Source organism: Pristiophorus japonicus, unplaced genomic scaffold (assembly GCF_044704955.1).
Source record: "Pristiophorus japonicus isolate sPriJap1 unplaced genomic scaffold, sPriJap1.hap1 HAP1_SCAFFOLD_647, whole genome shotgun sequence".
Lineage (NCBI taxonomy): Eukaryota > Metazoa > Chordata > Chondrichthyes > Pristiophoridae > Pristiophorus > Pristiophorus japonicus.
In genome coordinates this window covers 252137-270697 of record NW_027254559.1, presented here as the reverse complement: position 1 = coordinate 270697, position 18561 = coordinate 252137, and the positions used below count along the sequence as shown (strand labels likewise).

At 55.2% G+C, this 18561-nt stretch overlaps 1 protein-coding gene across 1 annotated transcript in view; it reads right to left on the bottom strand.

Annotated features, from left to right (window-relative positions):
* Positions 1-2810: 2810 nt before the first annotated feature.
* The window catches only part of sp1 (sp1 transcription factor), a 91799-nt gene continuing 76048 nt past the window's right edge, over positions 2811-18561 (bottom strand). Inside the window, exons 4-6 of the mRNA XM_070874027.1 lie at positions 17541-17706; positions 6884-7083; positions 2811-3433 (exon numbers count right to left, since the gene is read on the bottom strand). Coding sequence (XP_070730128.1) covers positions 3039-3433; positions 6884-7083; positions 17541-17706 — 761 coding nt within the window. The 3' untranslated portion in view covers positions 2811-3038. The remainder of the gene's footprint in view (positions 3434-6883; positions 7084-17540; positions 17707-18561) is intronic.

The following is an 18561-nucleotide window of genomic DNA, read 5'->3' as shown; positions in this document are numbered from 1 at the left end:
GGAGATTTCAGAGAGGTGGTCGCGACAGGGAGGTAATTAAAACATAGTTCAGGAGGCAGCAGACTGCAAGGCCCCAAGGCTTAATCCCCCCCACCCCCCACGCAACCCTCTGCTGTCGGTCGCTCATCATCAGTCGCTCCCTCTCACAACCTTTCAGCTCTCTCTCGCTCTCTCCCCACAACCCCTCTCACCCTCTGCGGGGTGGGGGGGGGGTGGTTTAAGTGATTTGTAAAACAGAGCACTTTCAAAACAAAAAAATAAACAAGACACGCCTTGGGAGATTAAAACCAATGATTGAGAGAAAGTGCCTACAAGCTCTGTATCTCTAAAATTCCATTCATTCGTTAGAAATATATATATGTATTTTTTTTAATATATAAAAGAGGTCATTTAAAATGCTTCCTCTGCCACAGTCAAGAGGCTCAAGGTGAAGACTTCATGGCCCCCTTGCGTCTATTAGCTTTCGGTCTTGGGAGTACAAGACTATGGAAGTCACGCTGTAGTTATACAGGGCCCCGCTGAGCCCACACCTGGAGTACTGCACACAGCTTTGGTCTCCTCACACAAGGAAGGATAAATTGTCGGAAGAGGGGGGTGCAATGACTAGTCTGATCCCTGGGATGGAGTGTCCTATGAAGAGAGATTGAGCCCATCCTCTCTGGAGTTTTGAAGAATGAGAGGTGGTCGCATTGAAACAAGATTCTGAGGGGGATTGACAGGGGGTACACACTGAAAGGCTGTTACATTAGGAACAGGAGGAGGCTGTTCAGCCCCTCGAGCCTGTTACATTAGGAACAGGAGGAGGCTGTTCAGCCCCTCGAGCCTGTTACATTAGGAACAGGAGGAGGCCGTTCAGCCCCTCGAGCCTGTTACATTAGGAACAGGAGGAGGCCGTTCAGCCCCTCGAGCCTGTTACATTAGGAACAGGAGGAGACCATTCAGCCCCTCGAGCCTGTTCACTCACAGAGGGCTTGACAGGGTAGATGCAGGGAAGGTGTTTCCCCCCGGGCTGGGAAGTCTAGAACCAGGGGTCACACAGTCTCAGGATAAGGGGTCGGCCATTTAGGACTGAGATGAGGAGGAATTTCTTCACTCAGAGGGGGGTGAATCTTTGGAATTATCTGCCCCAGAGGGCAGTGGAGGCTCAGTCGTTGAGTATGTTCAAGGCTAGGATCGATGGATTTTTTTTGGATATTAAGGGAATCGAGGGATCGGGCGGGGAAGTGGGGTTGAGGTAGATCAGCCGCGATCTCATTGAATGGCGGAGCAGGCTCGAGGGGCCGAGTCCATGGGCACGTTTCCCTCCCGAGTGTCGGTCTCTCTCTCTCGCTCTCCATCTACTTCCGTACAATTACAGTGTTTGCTGGGGTAAGGGTATTAAGGGTTACAGAACCAAGGTGGGCGGATGGAACTGATGAACAGACCAGCTGTGATCTGATTGAATGGCGGAGCAGACTCGAGGGGCCGAACGGCCATTCAGCCCCTCGAGTCTGTTACATTAGGAACAGGAGGGGGCCATTCAGCCCCTCGAGCCTGTTACATTAGGAACAGGAGGAGGCCATTCAGCCCCTCGAGCTGTTACATTAGGAACAGGAGGGGGCCATTCAGCCCCTCGAGCCTGTTACATTAGGAACAGGAGGGGGCCATTCAGCCCCTCGAGCTGTTACATTAGGAACAGGAGGGGGCCATTCAGCCCCTCGAGCCTGTTACATTAGGAACAGGAGGAGGCCATTCAGCCCCTCGAGCCTGTTACATTAGGAACAGGAGGAGGCCGTTCAGCCCCTCGAGCCTGTTACATTAGGAACAGGAGGCCATTCAGCCCCTCGAGCCTGTTACATTAGGAACAGGAGGAGGCCATTCAGCCCCTCGAGCCTGTTACATTAGGAACAGGAGGGGGCCATTCAGCCCCTCGAGCCTGTTACATTAGGAACAGGAGGGGGCCATTCAGCCCCTCGAGCCTGTTACATTAGGAACAGGAGGGGGCCATTCAGCCCCTCGAGCCTGTTACATTAGGAACAGTAGGAGGCCGTTCAGCCCCTCGAGCCTGTTACATTAGGAACAGGAGGAGGCCATTCAGCCCCTCGAGCCTGCTCCATAATAGGAGACGGAGGGAAGACAATTGCAATACGGTTACCACAACGGGTCTGAAGCCAGCAGCTGAATTAAGGGACCACCACACAAACACGCGGCTTAAAACGCACCCGACCCAGTTCCCCCCTCCCCCAATCTCCTCCTTCCCTCGACTCGCGCGCGCACACACACACGTACACACACACACGTACACACACACACACACGTACACACACACACACACGTACACACACACACACACGTACACACACACACACGTACACACACACACACGTACACACACACACACACGTACACACACACACACACGTACACACACACACACACGTACACACACACACACGTACACACACACACACGTACACACACACACACGTACACGTTAATTCAATCTCCGCCCTCCGCCTACTCCCTTAGGCAACAAAGGCGATTTAATTAATTTAACAAAAGAAAAATCGTTTCTTTATCTATGATAAAAATATAATAAAAACAGATTATCTTAGGACTGCGCGAATGTGTTCTCTCTGTCTGTCGAGATTTCTCTGTTAAAAACGCACGTGGGGAGTGGGTCAGCAGGTCGGGGGAGCGAGGGTGCGGCAATTAAAATAGGTTAAGGCATCGGCGGCAGAAATTTGTCACGGCCCCCTCCCCCACGTTTCTATTTGCGATATTGGTTTAATCCCCCTGCCACCCTTTCCTCCCCCCCTTCCCCCCTCCCCCCCAGGCGCCCCCTTTTTGTGTTCATTATTTCCTGTTTTTAAAAACGAAAGGCTTGTGTAAGAAAAAAGGTATTGCATTGATAATATAATTTATCAAAGGGTCGTCGAACTGTGCGAGCGACGTGCAGGAGTACCCCGTACCCCGAACAGCGACATATCCGGGGTGAGGGGCGCACCTGCACGCGCGCGCGGTTTTAAACACCCCCCCCGCGCCCCCCCCCCCCGCGATCAGTAACCGTTACCGCTGATGTTGATGGTCTGAAGGTCAGACACTTGCATGACGCTAATGCCCCCGGTCGCGGAGCTCCCCGCTCCGCCTCCTCCCGTCACTCCGCTGACCACGATGCTGCCCCCGCCGCTGGCGCCCAGCCGGGCGATGCCGTCGTGCGGGATGGTCTCCATGACCACGCCGGTGGCCGAGATGAGGGGGGTGCCGACGCCGGAGGTGGAGGTGGAGACGGCCCCCTCCAGTGGAACCGCCGTGACGTTGACCGACACCACCCCGCCTGCCACCCCCACCCCCACCACCGCCTTCTTGTTCTGGTGGGTCTTGATGTGCTTCGAGAGGTGGTCGCTCCTCATGAACCGCTTGGGGCACTGCGGGCAGGCAAATTTCTTCTCACCTGAGAGGGGGAGGGAGGGGAGGGGAGGGGGCGGGGGGGCGGTGAGACAAGAGACATTGCATCACGGTCAACGATTGAGAAATACAAACCCGTTAAAAAAAAACAAACAGAAATTAGGGCAGGTGACCAAAAGCTGGTTTTAAGACCAGAAATAAGAGCAGGAGTCGGCCATTCGGCCCCTCGAGCCTGCTCCGCCATTTAATACGACCATGGCTGATCCGATCATGGACTCAGCTCCACTTCCCCGCCCGCTCCCCATAACCCTTCACTCCCTTATCGCTCAAAAATCTGTCTATCTCCACCTTAAATATATTCAATGTCCCAGCCTCCACAGCTCTCTGGGGCAGAGAATTCCACAGATTTACAACCCTCTGAGAGAAGAAATTCCTCCTCATCTCAGTTTTAAATGGGCGGCCCCTTATTCTAAGACCATGCCCCCTAGTTCTAGTCTCCCCCATCAGTGGGAACATCCTCTCTGCATCCACCTTGTCGAGCCCCCCTCATAATCTGATACGTTTCCATAAGATCACCTCTCATTCTTCTAAACTCCAATGAGTAGAGGCCCAACCTCCTCAACCTTTCCTCATAAGTCAACCCCCTCATCCCCGGAATCAACCGAGTGAACCTTCTCTGAACTGCCTCCAAAGCAAGTATATCCTTTTGTAAATTATGCCCCCTATTTCTAAATTCCCCCCACGAGGGGGAAACATCCTCTCTGCATCCACCCTGTCCAGCCCCCTCAGAATTTTATGCCCTTCGGTAAGATCACCTCATTATTCCAAACTCGAACACCCGCCCCCGGTCTCCATCGCTCCACCATCGGTGGCCGTGCCTTCAGCTGCCTGCTATCCCAAAGCTCTGGAACTCCCTCCCTAAACCTCTCCGCCTCTCTCCTCCTCCTTCAAGACGCTCCTGAAAACCTCCCTCTTCGACCCAGCTTTTAGTCACCTGTCCCCAATATCTCCTTATATGGCTGAGTGATTTATGGTAATCGGTAGCAGGCACACCCCCTGCCCTGCCACTAACTAATCCCGGCCTGCAAATCAAACGCAGAGATTGTTTAACTCCTCAGGTACATAGAAATATAGAAATTAGGTGCAGGAGTTGGCCATTCGGCCCTTCGAACCTGCACCGCCATTCAATACGATCATGGCCGACCCTCTATCTCAACACCATATTCCCGCTGTCTCCCCATACCCCTTGATGCCTTTAATGTCTAGAAATCTATCTAACTCCCTCTTAAATATATTCAGTGACTTGGCCTCCACAGCCTTCTGTGGTAGAGAATTCCACAGGTTCACCACCCTCTGAGTGAGAACGTTTCTCCTCATCTCGCTCCTAAATTTCCTCCCCCGTATCCTGAGACTGTGTGACCCCTTGTTTTAGACTTCCCAGCCCCGGGGAAACATCCTCCCCGCATCCAGTCTGTCCAACCCCGTCAGAATTTTATACCTTTCAATGAGATCTCCTCTCATTCTTCTCAACTCCAGTGAATACAGGCCCAGTCGACCCAATCTCTCCTCATACGGCAGTCCTGCCCTCCCAGGAATCAGTCTGGTGAACCTTCGCTGCACTCCCTCTCTGGCAAGTATATCCTTCCTTAGGTAAGGAGACCAAAACTGCTCACAATACTCCAGGTGTGGTCTCACCAAGGCCCTGTATAACTGCAGTCAGACATCCTTGCTCCTGTACTCAAACCCTCTTGCAATGAAAGCCAACATACCATTGGCCTCCCGAACTGCTTGCTGCACCTGCGTGTTTGCTTACAATGTCTGGTGTACAGGGACACCCAGGTCCCTCTGTACATCCACACTTCCCAAGCCATCACCATTTAAATAATACTTTGTCCTTCTGTTTTCCCGACCAAAGGAGATAACTTCACATTTATCCGCATTATACTGCATCTGCCATGTGTTTGCCCACTCACTCAACCTATCTCAATCGTCCTGCGTCCTTCTCACAACTCACAATCCCACCTAGTTTTGTGTCATCAGCTGGTCTGCACAACTCTGCACTCACTTTATCTTTTCGGCCCCCAGAGGGAGTGCCTGAGCAACATAACCGACCGACACACACATATACGCCCCGACTGACATACACCCCGACCGACACACACATATACGCCCCGACTGACATACACCCCGACCGACACACACACACACACACCGACCGACACACACACACACACACACCGACCGACACACACACACACCGACCGACACACACACACATATACGCCCCGACCGACATACACCCCCACACCGACCGACACACACGCACCGACCGACCGACACACACACACACACACGCACCGACCGACACACACACACACACGTCCCGACCGACACACACACACACCGACCGACACACACACACACCGACCGACACACACACACACCGACCGACACACACACAAACACGCACCGACCGACACACACACACACACGTCCCGACCGACACACACACACACACGTCCCGACCGACACACACACACACCGACCGACACACACACACACCGACCGACACACACACACACCGACCGACACACACACACACCGACCGACACACACACACACCGACCGACACACACACACACCGACCGACACACACACACACCGACCGACACACACACACATATACGCCCCGACCGACATACACCCCCACACCGACACACACACACGCACCGACCGACACACACACACACACACCGACCGACACACACACACACACACACACACCGACCGACACACACACACACACACACACACACACGCACACACACACACACACACACCGACCGACCGACCGACCGACACACACACTTACACACAGCGCCGTACTGTCGGAGGGGCAACACTGAGGGAGCGCCGCACTGTCGGAGGGGCAGTACTGAGGGAGCGCCGCACTGTCGGAGGGGCAGTACTGAGGGAGCGCCGCACTGTCGGAGGGGCGGTACTGAGGGAGCGCCGCACTGTCGGAGGGGCGGTACTGAGGGAGCGCCGCACTGTCGGAGGGGCAGTACTGAGGGAGCCCCGCACTGTCGGAGGGGCGGTACTGAGGGAGCACCGCACTGTCAGAGGGGCAGTACTGAGGGAGCGGCGCACTGTCGGAGGGGCAGTACTGAGAGAGTGCCACACTGTCGGAGGGGCAGTACTGAGGGAGCGCCGCACTGTCGGAGGGGCAGTACTGAGGGAGAGATTAAAACCGAGGCCCTCTTAGATGGGGTGTTCTCCACGATGCCCCCCTCGACCAACACGGCTTAAAAAGCAAACCATTATCCGGGTCAGTGTGCGGGAGCTTGCTGTGCGCAAATTAGTGTTTCCCACATTACAACAGCGACCGCACTTCGAAAGTGCTTCGTTGGTGGAAAGGCGCTATATGAATGCAAACTCTTTCTTTCGCAACCCACGTCGCCCCACCCCCCTCCCTGTCTCCCCCCCGACCCCTCACCTGTGTGCGTCCGTTTGTGCCTCTGGAGCTCGTCGGAGCGTGTGAACCTCTTTCCACAGAAGAGCCAGTTGCAGACAAAGGGTCTCTCGCCGGTGTGCCACCTCAGGTGAGCACGTAGGTGTGAGGTTTTCCCGTATACCTTCCCGCAGCCCACGATGTGGCAAATGTGCTGCTTTTTCTTGCTGGGGTCTCCGGAGCCCCTGTGTGGTGGAGGGGGGGGGGGGGGGAAGTATTTTAAAAAGGGACGTCCGATTCAAGAAATACTATCCCATCTTCCACCCTTCAGGCCCAACATCCCCAGCATCGAAGCACTGACCACACTCGACCAGCTCCGCTGGGCAGGGCCATATTGTCCGCATGATCCTCCAGACACAAGACTCCCCAAAGCAAGCGCTCTACCCGGAACTCCTTCACGGGCAAACGAGCCCCAGGTGGACAGAGGGAACGTTACAAGGGACCACCCTCAAAGCCTCCCTGATAAAGTGCAACATCCCCACCGACACCTGGGAGTCCCTGGCCCAAAGACCAGTCCGCCCTAAGTGGAGGAAGTGCATCCGGGAGGGCGCTGAGCACCTCGAGTCTCGTCGCCGAGAGCGTGCAGAAACCAAGCGCAGGCAGCGGAAGGAGCGTGCGGCAAACCAGTCCCACCCTCCCCTTCCCTCAACGACTATCTGTCCCACCTGTGACAGGGACTGTGGTTCCTGTATTGGACTGTTCAGCCACCTAAGGACTCGTGTTTAGAGTGGGAAGCAAGTCTTCCTCGATTCCGAGGGACTCTTTATGATGGTGATACCTTGGGTTAGAGCACACTGGGAGCACCGTGCACAGTTCTGGTCTCCATATACCCGGGTTAGACCACACTGGGAGCACCGTGCACAGTTCTGGTCTCCGTATACCCGGGTTAGACCACACTAGGAGCACTGTGCACAGTTCTGGTCTCCATATACCTGGGTTAGACCACACTGGGAGCACTGTGCATAGTTCTGGTCTCCATATACCTGGGTTAGACCACACTGGGAGCACTGTGCACAGTTCTGGTCTCCATATACCTGGGTTAGACCACACTGGGAGCACCGTGCACAGTTCTGGTCTCCATATACCTGGGTTAGACCACACTAGGAGCACTGTGCACAGTTCTGGTCTCCATATACCTGGGTTAGACCACACTGGGAGCACTGTGCATAGTTCTGGTCTCCATATACCTGGGTTAGACCACACTGGGAGCACCGTGCACAGTTCTGGTCTCCATATACCTGGGTTAGACCACACTAGGAGCACTGTGCACAGTTCTGGTCTCCATATACCTGGGTTAGACCACACTGGGAGCACTGTGCATAGTTCTGGTATCCACATACAAGCAGCCTGACAGTTTAGAGACCATGGAGGGGGTTGAGAGAAGTGGGGGGAGGGTGAAGTTTCCTGTGGAAACTGACGCTGTGTTTTCGGATGATGTCACTGAGGGGCAGCATGTGGATGAGAAATAGGATGGGGGCCGAGGATTGATACTTGGGGACACGAGAGTGGTGACGTTACGGGCGCGGGAAGAGAAGTCGTTGCAGGTGATTCTCGGGCTACGATCTGAACGGAACCAGGCGAGTGCTGACCCAATCGGTCGAGACCCCTTCGTGGTTTTGATTAGGAACAGATTAGCTTTTGACAGATTAGGAAAAGGGGAGGTGCAACGAGACCTGGGTGTCATGGTACATCAGTCATTGAAAGTTGGCATGTAGGTACAGCAGGCGGTGAAGGCGGCAAATGGCATGTTGGTCTTCATAGCGAGAGGATTTGAGTATAGGAGCAGGGAGGTCTTACTGCAGTTGTACAGGGCCTTGGTGAGGCCTCACCTGGAATATTGTGTTCAGTTTTGGTCTCCTAATCTGAGGAAGGACATTCTTGCTATTGAGGGAGTGCAGCGAAGGTTCACCAGACTGATTCCTGGGATGGCGGGACTGACATATGAGGAGAGACTGGATCGACTGGGCTTGTATTCACTGGAGTTTAGAAGAATGAGAGGGGACCTCATAGAAACATATAAAATTCTGATGGGACTGACAGGTTAGATGCAGGAAGAATGTTCCCGATGTTGGGGAAGTCCAGAACCAGGGCTCACAGTCTAAGGATAAGGGGTAAGCCATTTAGGACCGAGATGAGGAGAAACTTCTTCAGAGAATTGTGAACCTGTGGAATTCTCTACCACAGAAAGTTGTTGGGGCCAGTTCACTAAATATATTCAAAAATGAGTTAGATGTGGCCCTTACTACTAGGGGGATCAAGGGGTATGGCGAGAAAGCAGGAATGGGGTACTGAAGTTGCATGTTCAGCCATGAACTCATTGAATGGCGGTGCAGGCTGGAAGGGCCGAATGGCCTACTCCTGCACCTATTTTCTATGAACATCTCTAGCAAATATATTTTGGTTTGAAGAACAAGGAGAGACAACATGGACTAAAGGGTACAATCCTAAAGGGGGTGCATGAACAGAGAGACCTGGGCGGGGGTATGTGTGTGTGTGTGTGTATGTGTATGTGTGTGTGTGTGTGTGTGTGTGTGTGTGTGCACAGATCGTTGAAGGTGGCAGGGCAGGTTGAGAAAGCGGTTTAAAAAAGCTTACAGGATCTTGGGCTTCATAAATGGAGGCGTTGAGTACAGAAGCGGGGGAATTATGATGAACCTGTATAAAACAGCGGTTCGGTCCCAACTGGAGTATTGTGTCCAAGTCTGGGCCCCGCACTGGAGGGAGGGTGTGAAGGGCCTTGGAGAGGGTACAGAGGGAGATTGACCAGAATGGTCCCAGGGGGAATGAGGGACTTCAGTGACGTGGGGAGAGACTGGAGAAGCTGGGCTTATTCTCCTTGGAGCAGAGAAGGAGATTTGATCGAGGTGTTCACAATCACGAGGGGGTCTGGACAAAGCAGACAGAGAGAACCTGTTCCCATTGGGGGGAGGGGGGGGGGCGGGGGGGGGTCAAGGGTCGGGAACCAGAGGACACAGATTTGAGGCGAAGAACCAAAGGCGACACACGTTGGAAAACATTTTCCCGCAGCGAGTGGTTAGGATCTGGAATGCGCTGCCGGAGAGGGCGGGGGGGAGGCAGACTCAATCGCGGCTTTCAAAAGGGGAGTTGGATGCGTAGCTGAAGGATAAAGATTTGCCGGGCTACGGGGAAAGGGCGGGGGGAGTGGGACTGGCTGAGGTGCTCCTGCAGAGAGCCGGCACGGGCCAATTGGGATCCTCCTGTGCGGTAACCGATTCTACCAAAGTCGGTTGCATTTTTTTTTGTGTGTGTGCAATGGCAAAGCAGACGGATTTCACCCGTGTCTTGACTCGCACCTGAATTTGCATAATGCAACAGATCGCTGGTCTTGTAAAGGAACGGAAGGTTTGAGAGAGAGAGAGAGAGAGAGAGAGAGAGAGAGAGCATCCGGGCCAGGGGGGGTGGGCAACGGAAGAAACGAAAAGGCAGATTTCAACAGCTGCCAGCAGAAGCCCACAGCGGGAACTCTGCGAGTCCCCTGATCTCGGCCCGTGAGCCACTGGGCTGGGAGGGGGAGTGAACAAGTCAGGGTTCCTGACCCCTCTGTCATCGGCAGCCTATACTGAAGCACAGCGCAAACTTCCCCTCTGTTTGAATATTGGGGGAAGACACAAGCCATCGTTTTCCATCCCCTGCCACAAACTCCGTTCCCCAGCCGCCGACTCCCTCCCTCTCCCCGCAACTCGGGTCCCAGACTGTTCGCCACCTCGGTGTTGTATCTGACCCTGAAATGAGCTCCCGGCCACACATCCCGCAGCATAACTAAACCCGCCTGTTTCCACCCTCCGTAACATCGCCCGTCTCCGCCCCCTGCCTCAGCTCATCCGCTGCTGAAGCCCTCATCCGTGCCTCTGTTACCTCCAGACTTGACTATTCCATCGCACTCCTGGCCGGCCTCCCACATTCTACCCGACATAAACTAGAGGTGATCCAAAACTCGGCTGCCCCCCCGTCCTAACTCGTATCGAGTCCCACTCACCCATCACCCCCTGTGCTCACTGCCCCCGTGTCCTAACTCACACCCAGTCCCACTCACCCATCACCCCCTGTGCTCACTGCCCCGTGTCCTAACTCACACCAAGTCCCTCTCACCCATCACCCCCTGTGCTCGCTGACCCCGTGTCCTAACTCACACCGAGTCCCACTCACCCATCACCCCCTGTGCTCACTGCCCCCGTGTCCTAACTCACACCCAGTCCCACTCACCCATCACCCCGTGCTCACTGACACCGTGTCCCGCTCACCCATCACCCCCTGTGCTCACTGCCCCGTGTCCTAACTCACACCGAGTCCCGCTCACCCATCACCCCCTGTGCTCACTGCCCTCGTGTCCTAACTCACACCCAGTCCCACTCACCCATCACCCCCTGTGCTCGCTGCCCCCGTGTCCTAACTCACACCGAGTCCCGCTCACCCATCACCCCCTGTGCTCACTGACCCCGTGTCCTAACTCGCACCCAGTCCCACTCACCCATCACCCCCTGTGCTCACTGCCCCCATGTCCTAACTCGCACCGAGTCCCGCTCACCCATCACCCCCTGTGCTCACTGACCCCGTGTCCTAACCCGCACCCAGTCCCACTCACCCATCACCCCCTGTGCTCACTGCCCCCGTGTCCTAACTCACACCCAGTCCCACTCAGCCATCACCCCATGTGCTCGCTGGCCCGTGTCCTAACTCGCACCGAGTCCCGCTCACCCATCACCCCCTGTGCTCACTGACCCCGTGTCCTAACTCGCACCCAGTCCCACTCACCCATCACCCCCTGTGCTCACTGCCCCGTGTCCTAACTCACACCCAGTCCCACTCACCCATCACCCCTTGTGCTCACTGCCCCCGTGTCCTAACTCGCACCGAGTCCCGCTCACCCATCACCCCCCCTGTGCTCGCTGACCCATATTGGCTCCCGGTTAAGCAACCCCTCGATTTCAAAATTCTCGATCATCGTGTTAAAATCCCTTCCTAGCTCTATAACCTCCTCCAGCCCCCTACACCCCTCCCTATCTCTGTAACCTCCTCCAGCCCCTACACCCCTCCCTATCTCTGTAACCTCCTCCAGCCCCTACACCCCTCCCTATCTCTGTAACCTCCTCCAGCCCCTACACCCCTCCCTATCTCTGTAACAACCTCCTCCAGCCCCTACACCCCTCCCTATCTCTGTAACCTCCTCCAGCCCCTGCAGCTTGATTGAATTTTGCTTTTCCAAATGTCCAGCTACTGCTTCTTTAATAATGGACTCCAACATTTTCCCAACCACAGATGTTGGGCTAACTGGTCTATAATTTCCTGCTTTTTGTCTGCCTCCTGTTTTAAATAGGGGCGTTACATTTGCAGTTTTCCAATCTGCTGGGACCTCCCCAGAATCCAGGGAATTTTGGTAAATTACAACCAATGCATCCACAATCCCTGCCGCTACTTCTCTTAAGACCCTGGGATGCAAGCCATCAGGTCCAGGGGATTTATCTGCCTTTACTCCCATTATCTTACTGAGTACCACCTCCTTAGTGATTGTGACTGTGTTAAGTCCCTCCCCCCTATAGCCCCTTTGACTATCCACTGTCGGAATATTGTTCGTGTTCTCTACCGTAAAGTCTGATACAAAATATTTGTTCAGAGTTTCTGCCATCTCCATGTTCCCCATTACTAATTCCCCGGTCTCGTCCTCTAAGGGACCAACATTTACTTTAGCCACTCTTTTCCTTTTTATATACCTGTAGAAACTCTTACTATCTGTTTTTATATTTTGTGCTAGTTTACTTTTATAGTCTATTTTCCCTTTCTTAATCATTTTTTTTAGTTGTTCTTTGCTGGCTTTTAAAAGTTTCCCAATCTTCTGCCCTCCCACTAGTCATGGCCACGTTGAACGCCCTTGTTTTTAATTTGATACCCTCCCTTATTTCCTTCGTTCGCCACAGATGGTTATCCCTTCTCTTACAGTCTTTCCTTCTCGTTGGATATATTTATGTTGCGAGTTATGGAATATTTCCTTAAATGTCTGCCACTGTTCATCAACCGTCCCATTCTTTAGTCTATTTTCCCAGTCCACTTAAGCCAACTCTGCCCTCATCCCTTCGTGGTCTCCTTTATTTTAGCTTAGGACCCTGGTTTGAGATCCAACTTTCTCACAGCAGCAGAGTGAGTACGAGATTGGCTGAGAGGCAGAGAGCTGTGTCGAACGGTTGTTTATCGGACAGTTGGTGTGCAGTGGTATTCCCCAGGGATTGCTATTTTTCTATACGAACAACCCCAACTTGGGCGTGCAGTTTCAACGTTTGCACATGACACAAAACCCGGAGCATGTCGTGAGCAGCTGAGTTTTGGATCACCTTCTAGTCGACAGATATGGGTACGGGGCCCAGGAGAGGCGCGAGTTCGGGGCCCGGGAGAGGCGAGGGCCCAGGGGCAGCACGGACCAGCCCACACTGTGCGATATGTGAGCGCACTGGGTCCGTGCAGCAGAGCTGGTCTCCAGTCGTCCTGGTTAACCCTTGCCACTGGACCAAAGACCTCGCTCCGTCAAGCCCCGTGTGGTGACTGGTGTGCAACGGTCACCCCACGTTAAAATAATCCACCCACAGGCATCTTCCACCAGTTGGATTTCAGGACTGAAACATCGGGTCCTTCATTAAAATATCTGTGAACTCATGTGCAAGCAACTCATCCTCGTTCGAGGGCCCGCCTGCAATGACACGGTAGACTGGTGACTAGCTTCCGTAGAGGAGAATGTGGGAGGCCAGCCAGGAGCGCAGCGCGTTGGAATAGTCAAGTCTGGAGGTAACAAAGGCATGGGTGAGGGCTTCAGCAGTGGATGATCCCGACCGGCTGGAGGAGGTTACAGAGATAGGGAGGGGTGTAGGGGCTGGAGGAGGTTACAGAGATAGGGAGGGGTGTAGGGGCTGGAGGGGGTTACAGAGATAGGGAGGGGTGTAGGGGCTGGAGGGGGTTACAGAGATAGGGAGGGGTTGAGGAGGCCATGGAGGGATTTGTAAACAAGGATGAGAATTTTGAAATCGAGGCGTTGCTTAACCGGGAGCCAGTGTCGGTCAGCGAGCACAGGGGGTGATGGGTGAGTGGGACTCGGTGCGAGTTAGGACACGGGGGCAGTGAGCACAGGGGGTGATGGGTGAGTGGGACTGGGTGTGAGTTAGGACACGGGTCAGTGAGCACAGGGGGTGATGGGTGAGTGGGACTCGGTGCGAGTTAGGACACGGGGCAGTGAGCACAGGGGGTGATGGGTGAGCGGGACTCGGTGCGAGTTAGGACACGGGGTCAGTGAGCACAGGGGGTGATGGGTGAGTGGGACTGGGTGTGAGTTAGGACACGGGGCAGTGAGCACAGGGGGTGATGGGTGAGCGGGACTCGGTGCGAGTTAGGACACGGGGTCAGTGAGCACAGGGGGTGATGGGTGAGCGGGACTCGGTGCGAGTTAGGACACGGGGCAGTGAGCACAGGGGGTGATGGGTGAGCGGGACTCGGTGTGAGTTAGGACACGGGGACAGCCGAGTTTTGGATCACCTCTAGTTTACTTCAGGTAGAATGTGGGAGGCCGGCCAGGAGTGTCTTGGAATAGTCAAGTCTGGAGGTAACAGAGGCACGGATGAGGGTTTCAGCAGCGGATGAGCTGAGGCAGGGGGCGGAGACGGGCGATGTTACGGAGGGTGGAAACAGGCGGGTTTAGTTATGCTGCGGGATGTGTGGCCGGGAGCTCATTTCAGGGTCAGATACAACACCGAGGTGGCGAACAGTCTGGGACCCGAGTTGCGGGGAGAGGGAGGGAGTCGGCGGCTGGGGAACGGAGTGTGTGGCAGGGGACGGAAAACGATGGCTTGTGTCTTCCCCCAATATTCAAACAGAGGGGAAGTTTGCGCTGTGCTTCAGTATAGGCTGCCGACGACAGAGGGGTCAGGAACCCTGACTTGTTCACTCCCCCTCCCAGCCCAGTGGCTCACGGGCCGAGATCAGGGGACTCGCAGAGTTCCCGCTGTGGGCTTCTGCTGGCAGCTGTTGAAATCGGACTCAGTGCGAGTTAGGACTCGAGGGCAGCTGAGTTTTGGATCACCTCAACTTTAGAGAATAGAACGTGGGAGGCCGGCCAGGAAAAATAGGGATAGGAGGAGGCCATTCAGCATCCTTGAGCTGGTTCCAGCATTCAATCAGATCATGGCTGGACTGTATCTCATCTCCACCTTGCTCGAGTAAACCCTTCATATCCGTAAATTAAACATTGTCGCTATTGCAACCAGAGATAGGCAGAGGGGGGGGGGGGAGTTGGGGAGCGAGAGAGAGCCAGAGAGCGAGACAGAGAGAGAGAGCGAGCGAGACAGAGAGAGAGAGCGAGCGAGACAGAGAGAGAGAGCGAGCGAGACAGAGAGAGAGAGCGAGCGAGACAGAGAGAGAGAGCGAGCGAGACAGAGAGAGAGAGCGAGCGAGACAGAGAGAGAGAGCGAGCGAGACAGAGAGAGAGAGCGAGCGAGACAGAGAGAGAGAGCGAGCGAGACAGAGAGAGAGAGCGAGCGAGACAGAGAGAGAGAGCGAGCGAGACAGAGAGAGAGAGCGAGCGAGACAGAGAGAGAGAGCGAGCGAGACAGAGAGAGAGAGCGAGCGAGACAGAGAGAGAGAGCGAGCGAGACAGAGAGAGAGAGCGAGCGAGACAGAGAGAGAGAGCGAGCGAGACAGAGAGAGAGAGCGAGCGAGACAGAGAGAGAGAGCGAGCGAGACAGAGAGAGAGAGCGAGCGAGACAGAGAGAGAGAGCGAGCGAGACAGAGAGAGAGAGCGAGCGAGACAGAGAGAGAGAGCGAGCGAGACAGAGAGAGAGAGCGAGCGAGACAGAGAGAGAGAGCGAGCGAGACAGAGAGAGAGAGCGAGCGAGACAGAGAGAGAGAGCGAGCGAGACAGAGAGAGAGAGCGAGCGAGACAGAGAGAGAGAGCGAGCGAGACAGAGAGAGAGAGCGAGCGAGACAGAGAGAGAGAGCGAGCGAGACAGAGAGAGAGAGCGAGCGAGACAGAGAGAGAGAGCGAGCGAGACAGAGAGAGAGAGCGAGCGAGACAGAGAGAGAGAGCGAGCGAGACAGAGAGAGAGAGCGAGCGAGACAGAGAGAGAGAGCGAGCGAGACAGAGAGAGAGAGCGAGCGAGACAGAGAGAGAGAGCGAGCGAGACAGAGAGAGAGAGCGAGCGAGACAGAGAGAGAGAGCGAGCGAGACAGAGAGAGAGAGCGAGCGAGACAGAGAGAGCGAGCGAGACAGAGAGAGCGAGCGAGACAGAGAGAGCGAGCGAGACAGAGAGAGCGAGCGAGACAGAGAGAGCGAGCGAGACAGAGAGAGCGAGCGAGACAGAGAGAGCGAGCGAGACAGAGAGAGCGAGCGAGACAGAGAGAGCGAGCGAGACAGAGAGAGAGCGAGACAAGAGAGAGAGCGAGACAAGAGAGAGAGCGAGACAAGAGAGAGAGCGAGACAAGAGAGAGAGCGAGACAAGAGAGAGAGCGAGACAAGAGAGCGAGCGAGACAAGAGAGAGAGCGAGACAAGAGAGAGAGCGAGACAAGAGAGAGAGCGAGACAAGAGAGAGAGCGAGACAAGAGAGAGCGAGACAGAGAGAGAGCGAGACAGAGAGAGCGAGACACACACACACACAGAGACACAGAGAGAGAGACACACAGAGAGAGAGACACACAGAGAGAGAGACACACAGAGAGAGAGACACACAGAGAGAGAGACACACAGAGAGTGACACAGAGAGTGTGACACACACAGAGACACACACACACAGAGACACAGAGAGACACACAGAGAGAGACACACACACAGACACACACACACAGAGAGAGAGAGAGTGACACACACACAGCGACACACACACACACAGCGACACACACACACAGCGACACACACACACACAGCGACACACACACACACAGCGACACACACACACACAGCGACACACACACACACAGCGACACACACACACAGCGACACACACACACAGCGACACACACACACAGCGACACACACACACAGCGACACACACACACAGCGACACACACACACAGCGACACACACACACAGCGACACACACACACAGCGACACACACACACAGCGACACACACACACAGCGACACACACACACAGCGACACACACACACAGCGACACACACACACAGCGACACACACACACAGCGACACACACACACAGCGACACACACACACAGCGACACACACACACAGCGACACACACACACAGAGCGACACACACACACAGAGCGACACACACACACAGAGCGACACACACACACAGAGCGACACACACACACACAGCGACACACACACACACAGCGACACACACACACACAGCGACACACACACACACAGCGACACACACACACAGCGACACACACACACAGCGACACACACACACAGCGACACACACACACAGCGACACACACACACAGCGACACACACACACAGCGACACACACACACAGCGACACACACACACAGCGACACACACACACAGCGACACACACACACAGCGACACACACACACAGCGACACACACACACAGCGACACACACACACAGCGACACACACACACAGCGACACACACACCCACCCGTCTCCCCCATACCCACCTCCCTTCAGACTCCTTGCAGTTGGGGCAAGTACAGGCCTCCCTCCGTAGTCTCCGGCCGGGCTGTGACTGCTGCTCCGGACTGGCCTCGCCCTCCTCCATCTGCGAGACGTCATCGTTGACGGAATCCCCGGAGGCCTGGATGCTGAGCTGGGACCCGTGCTCTCCTGCGGGGACGAGGAAATATGACCAACAGCAGACCGGCAGCGACAGCCAACAACAGCTCGAATTTATATAGCACCTTTCACAACCACCGCACGTCCCAAAGCGCTTGACAGCCAATGAAGTATTTCTGGAGTGCAGTCACTGTTGTAATGTGGGAAACGCCAATTAGCGCACAGCAAGCTCCCACACACAGCGATGTGATAATGACCCAGATCATCTGTTGTAGTGATGTTGGTCGAGGGATAAATATTGGGCCCAGGACACCGGGGAGAACTCCCCCTGCTCTTCTTCCAAATAGTGGCCCCGGGATCTTTTACACCCACCTGAGGGGGCAGACGGGGCCTCGGTTTAATGTCTCATCCGAAAGACGGCACCTCCGACAGTGCGGCACTCCCTCAGTACTGCCCCTCCGACAGTGCGGTGCTCCCTCAGTACTGCCCCTCCGACAGTGCGGCGCTCCCTCAGTACTGCCCCTCCGACAGTGCGGCGCTCCCTCAGTACTGCCCCTCCGACAGTGCAGCGCTCCCTCAGTACTGCCCCTCCGACAGTGCGGTGCTCCCTCAGCACTGCCCCTCCGACAGTGCGGCGCTCCCTCAGTACTGCCCCTCTGACAGTGCGGCACTCCCTCAGTACTGCCCCTCCGACAGTGCGGCACTCCCTCAGTACTGCCCCTCCGACAGTGCAGTGCTCCCTAAGTACTGCCCCTCCGACAGTGTGGCGCTCCCTCAGCACTGCACTGGGAGTGTCGGCCTCGATTTATGTGCTCAAGTCCCACTCCACAACCTTCTGACCCAGAGGCAAGTGTGCTGCCCACTGAGTCACAGCTGACACGGAGATACCAAATACGAAAGTGTGGA